Genomic DNA, 8,897 nt, shown 5'->3' with positions numbered 1-8,897 from the left:
ACATTCATTTTTCCCCATAGAGAGAACAGCGTAGACTTACAGTTCCTTATACGTGTATGATGCTGACTACAAAATGTAGATCTATTCTGAGTCTCTTGGTGCTAAGCAATAGACAGAGAAATCTTTGCTAACAGTAATGACTGCCAAGCCATTGAAAATTTGATTTATCAGACTATCTTAACTCTATGTATAATTAAAAACGACAATCAAAATGCTATTCATTGTACAGCAAAACTACTGACTGGTAAACTGCATGTTTCTGCACTCACAGACCAAGAATTTTTTTTTTTACTTTGTCCTCGCCCCCCTGCACTTTTTAAAAGTGTTATGCTCATGTGTACTAATATAAATAAAAAGCCAACTTCAGCCTTGTAATCAATTCATGTTGGTTTGTTTTTAGTGACCGCTGAGAAGTGATTCAAGCTGATCAGGAGAAAAGGACCAAATTAATTCTTTTGTGTTATTACTGCTATTTAGTAAACTAAATAGTTCCCACCTATATAGCACAATACTAAAGAGAGGCTAGAGATTCATTTCAGTCACAGCCAGTGATGTACATGCATGAGCACAGTCTCCAATGTTCCAGATGAGTTTCTGTGTCTGTTTTGATAAATAAAGGCATTCAAACAACCAAAAAAATAAAAATTTTGGGCAAAATAATACAGGCCAACTTATAACTGTGTCATGTAAACCATCAATGTTTTAATGCATTGCAAGTGCAATATGTAGCAATAAATTCAAAATACGCTATTTCGTCCACATCATACGTATTGTGCAGCCCTACCTGAGAGGGCAGCAAAAGAGCGTGAACCTTCCAACTGTACAGCGCTTTACACATTCTGGTGTATCAGCTCAGACTGTAAAAGTGCCTGCTGATTCTCCACGGTGAAGGTAAATGTTCGTTAGTGCCAGTCTTCATCGTCTGCATCCTCATCTTCGTCTGAAGAGTCCTCACTACTGGCCCGCCGCAGTCCCACTTGCTCCCCTCGTGCTCCGTTCTGCTGGCTGGCTGCCAAGGCTGCCGCTGCTGCCTTCTCCTCAGCCTCCCTCTGCCTCAGAGCTGCTGCCTTCTTTTCCTGCTCCGCGTGGCTCTTCATGTGAGCGCTGCGGCTCTTCACCTTATAGAATATCCTGCAGGGAGCATAAGAAACACAGGTTACTCAAGGACAGCCTCCCAGCTCTAACCGCACTGCGTACACTACTCAAAATATTGCTTGAAATTTGTGCGCACCTTATTTAAAAGCTTCAAATCAAGGAGAGTCAAATTTTTAGTAGTATGTAAACAATATTAAAAGTGTCAACATTCCAAAACATACCATTTAATCCCCAATCCATAGAGTCTGTATATAGAAACTAAGCTGTAAAAACAGCCTGTTTTAAAATTACAGTTTTTGGTCACGAAATCCAATATAAATTAGCCTATTCAGTTGTGAGTGTTTCAGCCTGGGCTACTTTTTAAATGAGTAACCAGACATGCTGTTTAATACTAAGGGACAGAAATTGGAAAATGGTCATGCAAAAGTGAAACTGTTTTGGTACATCAAACCACACAAAAGTGAACCAAAAATGCACAGCCAAAACAATACAATCCAATTTTCTTTATGTCCTTGAATCGAGATTACTCAATTAACTGTCAAAATAATGAGCAGACAAACATTAATATTTTTAAGAATTAATGGGTAGTAATACGTTTGACTAAATGTTTGCAGCTATAGTTTATATTCTGATGAGCAACAGAACATTATTGCTGGTTTAATCAGATCCAACTGATTCTGACATTCAGATGCTCTTGTTTAACTAAATCAGGTGTGTTGCATTAGAAGTTTATTAATTGTTTAAAAACTGCTCAGTAGGGATGAGTATCAGCAAAGACAGTGAAGGTTTTTCTCCAGAAAATATGCTAGAGCAAAAGCACATCACCGCAAACCATAAGAAAATCATGGAAAATCTTCAATAAACTAGTCAGTTATTATTGTGTTGCCTTGGTTGTCAGCTAACTGTCCAAAACAGACTAACACTTCAAAAACTGTGTCAGTAATGGAAGACCTACCATCCTGCACAAATCAAACATCTTAAACAGAATGCACGTCATCAAGAACATCAGAATACTACAGCAAATAATAACAGATGCTGGAGCAAAAACTCTGCAGGAGCAGCAATGGAGATGCATGTCAGTACATCTGCTGATATGCATACATTTTGAGGATGAGGTTTTATTTTGATATCACAGATAATGAGATTCAGACGCCACAGTCATACCATTTTAACACATTTGCAGATTATGACCACAGAGTACGATGGCCGAAAAGAATGAGTGATAGATTCATTTTTTGACAAGAAGAGAGCAGATGCACTAGCAAAACACAGATGGGCAGCAGTGGCCAATGGTGAGTGGGCAGAAGGACAGCATGTACGAGGTGTTTTCATATTCTAAGTGCACAGATGCACACAGACACAGTAGCACATACATAAACGCACAGTCACTGGGCAGACATGCGTAGACCAGAGTGCACGGCATTCAACATCGCATAAGACTTTCAGTTGCTAAGAGACTGTTGATAATAACAAAGCCAGTCGTTGCCATGGCTGAGATGAAATCTCCTATTGGAATCAGATGCTGCCGTTTCATTGCTTCCTATTCTGACAATTTCAGATGCGGATTACCCAGAGGAAGTGCCAGGCTTTATCGATTTCCTCATAAAACGGCTCATAGCTCCTGTGCTTGCTCTACTTAGTGCAATCTGAGCCAGTTAGTACATACAGCTAGCACTTCCACCACTGAAAATGTCTGCTATGGCAAGGTGCATTCTATTCGCTTAGCAAACAAATAGCAGCTCGGCTAAGACAGACAAGAAGATAAAAAAAAAAACAAAAACAAATATCAAACATATACAGTATGATAGAACTGTTGTTTCAGTTAAACCTGTATGTATGGGTTATATAGAGAGATTCACTCGAAAGAGGCTCTGAATATTCTGTTGTAACTCCAATTAGGATGAAGCAATCTAAACCAAAAAAAAATAAAAATACGCTACACACCTTGACGTATGTGATTGCACTGCATGCAATGCTGGAAGTGATCTCCGTTTTCTGCCACACAAATGAAGGGGTACTGGGGTATGCACTCGAAAGTTGCAAACTGAGGTTAACGTTGCAACGGATGTCCGGCGCCTACCTCATTACTCTGATGCCGGGGCATCCCAGCTTGTTCAAAGCTCCATATATGGAGGAGCACATTGCATGCTGCTGCGTTCAGATTGCTTCGCCCTAGCAAGAGTTACAGAATATTCGAGGCCTCTTTCAAGTGAATCTCCCTGTATATATACACAAGTTGCAATATATACTAATGTAAGATATATACTATTGCTGTAACATACACATTGAGTTGTAATGCCTAGGTGAATTAGGCAAATATTGAAGTGTTAAATGTGAAATGTCAGTCACAATAACTGCCACATGACTGTCAAATGTGTCAACTAATCACAACCTCTCTTACTGATCTTCTGTTAAAAGCATTGCTGCTTTTATTGAGTGTTTTTTAAGTGGCCAAAGTTTGCTTCTTGAGTTTTAGACTGGTACTCACTACTACACTAATGCTAACAAACAGACTAATAACTGTTTTCATCCATTAGCATTAGGGATGCATTGCTCATGTGTTTTTATGGCTGATTAAAATTTCTTTAGAGCTAAATTGACCATATTTATTAACCCTTATTTTTTTTACTTGAAGCTCACACTGTGTGGGCTAAGTGAACATATGATGACACCAGTACATTGCTAGTATACAAAGTACTTTCTATTAGCCAAAGTTACATCATAAATAACATTATTTGCTTTTTAAATGGCTTGCCATTTCAAATTCTTACATGAAAAATCAGTAAATAAGACAAATCAAATAAAGCACTATATTGAAAGAAAGTAGCAAGTGAGTATTTAGTGTGATGGATCACAGATAATTATGCTACAAGTATAGCAGAATGAGTGCATCTACCTGGCTCATACCTGGCTGGAAAATAATATGCCAATTGAGAATTTGGAGCAAATATCTGCCAATTCTGATCCCCAGTTACCATCATACAATTGCTTACATTTGCCTCAAAGTGCACAGAATTCTTAAATAATCTCAAACAAACTTGCTTATGAAGTTTCAGACACTGTATAACATTTTTCTGTCATCTATAATAAAATCACGCTTTAGTCTACTGCTCCTTTTTTCAGCTATTTGATGAACGCTGAGTGACTATCTAGCGTATGGGGAAAAAATATTCCTTAAGCATCAACACTGATTTCTTTACTCTGTCTGGGCCTTCCAATAATGAACTTTAGCTTATCTTTTACCTGCCACACTTCTTGCAGGGGAACTCTCCCTCCTGTCCCACGGTGCTTTTGGCTCCACCCCCGCTTTTCCGTGCTGTGCTCTCTGGGCGAGGTTTAGGAGGTGCAGCCATGGTGTGGCTGACCCCGAACACAGGCTGATCCCTCCTGCCATCCTCCTGATTCCTCAAGACCAGGACCGCACCAGTCTGTAGAGGGGGATTATAGTCAGTCATTCACAGTCTTCAGCATTGCACAGCTGAGCACTCAATCTATAGGCCTGCAGACTGCGACTAAAGAAGTATGCTGTTACTCATGCTGTTCTTGTAGGAGGCCACAAGTGGGCACTGTGTACAACTTGCAATTCAGCCAGATATAGCCTCCTTCCAATGCAAGCAGTTGTTGCAAGTCATACTAAAAATCAGTGAACCTTTCAAGATGCAAGGACTTATGCAATCTTATTATTCATTAATAATCTTAAAACTTAAGATTTTTTTGAACTTATTGTTCAATTATGTAATTTCTGTTAAAATACTTTGTTTAAATTATTGACCAATAAGCATCTAACTCTTAAAATTCAGTGTTCCAAATCTATCCATGCCTTCACCTTGTAATTCACATTTTCAGTGGCCTGTACAGATTCCGTCAAACGGCCAGGGCTGCTCCCTTTCTTCTTGTCACCTGACCCGTCCCACTTCCTGACTTCTTCCTCCTCCTTTCGCAATTCAAATCTCTGTGAACTCTGCTGATTGGAAGAAGTGAGGTTATAAACACTACCTGTTGCACTCGTCCCTGTGAGATTAAGACACCCACGCAAACCCACAGACCCAAAGAATAGCTTACTTTATAGTCCACCTCCTCCTCTGTGGGCCGCATTTCAGGAAGCTGTGCTTCACCGTACATGAGCGTGCCGTTCTTGCCGATTTTCACTTGCTTCTTATAGGTGTAGTAGAACTCCACACACTGAGCCACTGTTTTGGAGCTCACCTTTAAGTCAAACAATCATGATTTGGCAATTGAACACAATCAGACAGACATGTGACACATTGTATTGTATTGTTTTGCTTTGGAAGCTGCAATGTGTAGAAACTAAAATTTAGGTAAAAAAAATCTGGGATGTATTTGGGGTTTACTGGTTTCTTTTCAAATAAATTCTCATATTCATGAAGTGAATTCTACTGTTAGATTAAAAAATACATTGCAAACTCTCAAACATACAACATGTTTATTCTTCTGAATTCCAACATATGAATATGGGATTCCCCTTTGGTGCAGTAATAGTCTCTACTCTTCTAAGAGGGCTTTACACTAGATGCTGTGAACACTGCTGTGAGAATTTGATTGCACTCAGCCATGAGAGCATTAGTGGATCAAGTTCTCATGTTACATGCTTAGTTATGCATTCCCACTGCTCCAGTCAAACGCTCGGCGGGGCTTTAGACCCATCTTTAGGGGTTGCAGAATTGAATGTCTGTGTCAACATAGAGTGCTGAATTCACATATTTGGACATTTTTGGACACAATGCAGGATGACGTGTTTTCTACTTTTAGTTTAGACTTGAATTGAAGAATATAGAGAAAAATCAGTCACAGTCAAACAAAACAAATAAAATACCAAAAACTCAATTTGTTCCTTACCCCTTCCACCCCATCCACAGACAAATAAGGCTACATGCCATTTACTTTACAGTGTGTAAACAAAATAGTCAGGAATAAAAAGGGGAGGGGAATGAAAACAGAAGATGTTTAAGAATGTATTACAATTATCTTTCATTGAATATTTAATCTTTTTCAAGTTAAGAAGAGGCACTGTGTCCTTAAGCCACTGAAAGACACCTGGTGATCTGGTATATTTCCAATTAAGTAAAAGACAGCTTCTGGCTAGGGTTTGCTGCTTGTGACAGAAAGCTGTGTTTAGTGGAGGAAGAAAGTGAGCTGTGCAAAAGCCTTAACAGAACAAAACCGGGAATGCTAAAAAGTTCAGTGTATTCAGCTGATAAGCATCATCTCATTTCACCAGATACCACCGTCAGATTTGCTTGTGCCTGTGTTATCACTTATATTATTACTGTATATTAACATATTAACCTAAGTTGGCTAATGTCTAAATAAATGTTTTAATTTTGTCTAAAGATTTTAGGCTGTTTCTGAATAAACATCAGGACCTTTTTCCTCAACAGGAAACGTTTGAGAACATCTGATCCAAAATCTGATATAGTTAAATATAAATAAAGTACAAAAAATAAATCAATAAATGATGCAAAAACTGGTGTCAGTAGAAAGCTCAGACTTTCCTCTGTTAGCACTGTATAAAACTAAAAATGTGGCTCTATGTTAAAGTGACTGAATATGATGGAGCACATCAATTTGTTTTTTCTTCTTTTTTTTTTAATTCAGACATCTTTCTGATGGCAGGATCATCTTGTAAGGTCATACCATTTTCTGCACCTTGAAGAAGTCTTTCTTGTACTCAGCGATGCCTTTGTTGAAGCAGCGTCTCTCCTCAGGCGTCCAGCTATCTGAGCCTGGAGGACAGAGACAGAGAGAGACTTATGGTAAGGGTATATGCTTAAAGAGTGACGCAGACAAGTGTGACACACACACACGGCAGACAGCCAGGACACACACAGACAAAAAAACAATGGTGCTCCTGTCCTCTTACAGGGATTAACTGCATGCTGCAAACATGCTCCCCCTTTCCACCTCTCTCTCTCTCTCTCTCTCCTCACCCATTCCCAAGTCTGTAACCAACAACGCTGACCCACCCCCACCCTTTCACCCAATAATCTCCCCGACTCCCTAGCCCACCCCTCCCCCAGAACTCAGCTGGTATTGTTTATGACAGAGACAGTGAGCACTGAGCAGAATTCCAGCACAGAAAAAGTCCCACCAAGCAGGACATAAACACAGTTAGAGAGGTTTCGCCTAGAGGGGAGAGAGGAGACAGAAACAGAAACAAGGAGTGCAAAATAATTAAAGGGGGTAAACTGAGGTACTTACCAGAGTAGTGGTAGTTTGCCAGGGGGTGAGATTTGGGAAAGATGGGGGTTTTCAGCAAAAGAAGGGCAAGGGCTCCCTGGGAAAGAAAAAGGTGGACAGTGATTATTAAATTTGGTGCTTTAACTAAAAATAACAGTGCTTTAGTTTAACATATATCAATCGTTCACCATATTATTTAAAAAAAAATCCTGTGGGGGGGAAAACTGACAGGGCAAAGTGATGACCAGCTCCACAGCCTAAACTGTTATGAAGAGATTAATAAGAACCAAAAAGAACGCTATCTTACACAGTGAGAGAGACAGAGAGAGTGGGGGAGTGGGGGATAAGAAACAGAGAACGAGAAATGGCAAGAGAGAGAAAAACAGAAGGAAACAGACAGTGGGAAACAGACAGTAAGAGAGAACAAGAAATAAAATAGTAGGCAAAATAACAATGAGAAAAAGAGAGACAGACAGAGAGACAAACAGAGAGAAAAAAGACGGGACATAAAGAGAAAGGAAAACAGAGCAAGAGAGCGAGACCAAGAAAAAAGTTAGAGTGTAAATAGTAGTAAAAAAATAAAGAAATGAGTATTGAAAAGGGAAGTAAGAGAATGAGAAAGTGAGAGAGAGAGAGAGACAGAGAGAGAGATAAAGAGAACAAAGGAACCTAAAGAGCGAGAGAAAGAAAGAGGGGAAAAAGTGAGAGTAAAAAATAGGAAAAGATGGGGTGAAAAGGGAGAGACAGAGAGAGAGAGAGAGAGAGAGAGACAGAGAGAGAGAGAGACAGAGAGAGAGAGAGACAGAGAGAGAGAGAGAGAGACAGAGAGAGAGAGACAGAGAGAGACAGAGAGAGACAGAGAGAGAGAGAGAGAGAGAGAGAGAGAGAGAGAGAGAGCTGCCAGACACCCTCCATCTCCTTGGCAACATAGGCAAGAGCATTTCGCTGGAGGCGTTTAACCAAGCAGCACCAGTCACTGGCTAATATTCCTCTCCTACTCTCCCTCCCTGCATCTCCAATGCGATCTGTCACTTTATTTTTCAGCACTGAGCTGTAAAACTGAGGACGGCCCAAAGCAAAAGACTAATCCTTCTGGGTCTGTTCCTGAGCACACAGCAGCGCTATATTAAACACAAATGCAAAAAATAAGTCGGTACAGGCACTGAATTTTCATGCCATTGTAAGTATTCTAATGTAACCAGAAGCCATCATCAATGCCAGATAATCCTATACAGTACAAGGACAGCGGTCATGCAGGCAAACAGTTTGCAGCTCCAACACAGAGGCACGTGGTCCAGTTGCCTTTAGTGTATCTCTGTGATTGACAGATGGTTGCTATGGCGCCAGAGTGAAAGCTCAGCATTAACAGGCTGGCCTCTGTGCTGCTGCTGGTTCAGCTGAGTGCACGCAGAAAGCAAAGCAATGCACATAATACTACTTGCAGACACATGGACACACAGGCTTAGAAACACTTTCATCATTTAGTCACTTAAACTTTGCAGAGTGTCATGACCAAATTTGATTGAGTCAATTTCAGGGATTTTACCCAACTATGTCTTACATGAGTGCAGAAATAAAACGATTTCAAGGGGAAATTTGCTGCC

At 40.1% G+C, this 8,897-nt stretch overlaps 1 protein-coding gene across 4 annotated transcripts in view; it reads right to left on the bottom strand.

Annotated features, from left to right (window-relative positions):
* Nucleotides 1-674: 674 nt before the first annotated feature.
* mideasb (mitotic deacetylase associated SANT domain protein b) overlaps nt 675-8,897 on the bottom strand; it is a 29,955-nt gene continuing 21,732 nt past the window's right edge. For 3 of the 4 annotated variants that reach the window (XM_017694491.1, XM_017694490.2, XM_017694492.2), the window contains exons 8-13: nt 7,315-7,390; nt 6,751-6,839; nt 5,158-5,301; nt 4,922-5,059; nt 4,339-4,523; nt 675-1,131 (exon numbers count right to left, since the gene is read on the bottom strand). In XM_017694491.1, coding sequence (XP_017549980.1) covers nt 903-1,131; nt 4,339-4,523; nt 4,922-5,059; nt 5,158-5,301; nt 6,751-6,839; nt 7,315-7,390 — 861 coding nt within the window. In that variant the 3' untranslated portion in view covers nt 675-902. The remainder of the gene's footprint in view (nt 1,132-4,338; nt 4,524-4,921; nt 5,060-5,157; nt 5,302-6,750; nt 6,840-7,314; nt 7,391-8,897) is intronic. The other variant, XM_017694495.2, reaches the window with a different exon arrangement.

The sequence above is a fragment of the Pygocentrus nattereri genome, chromosome 10, assembly GCF_015220715.1.
Source record: "Pygocentrus nattereri isolate fPygNat1 chromosome 10, fPygNat1.pri, whole genome shotgun sequence".
In the NCBI taxonomy this organism is placed as follows: Eukaryota; Metazoa; Chordata; class Actinopteri; order Characiformes; family Serrasalmidae; genus Pygocentrus; species Pygocentrus nattereri.
The sequence above is the reverse complement of the archived record's forward strand: the minus strand, read 5'-3'. Positions and strand labels throughout refer to the sequence as shown.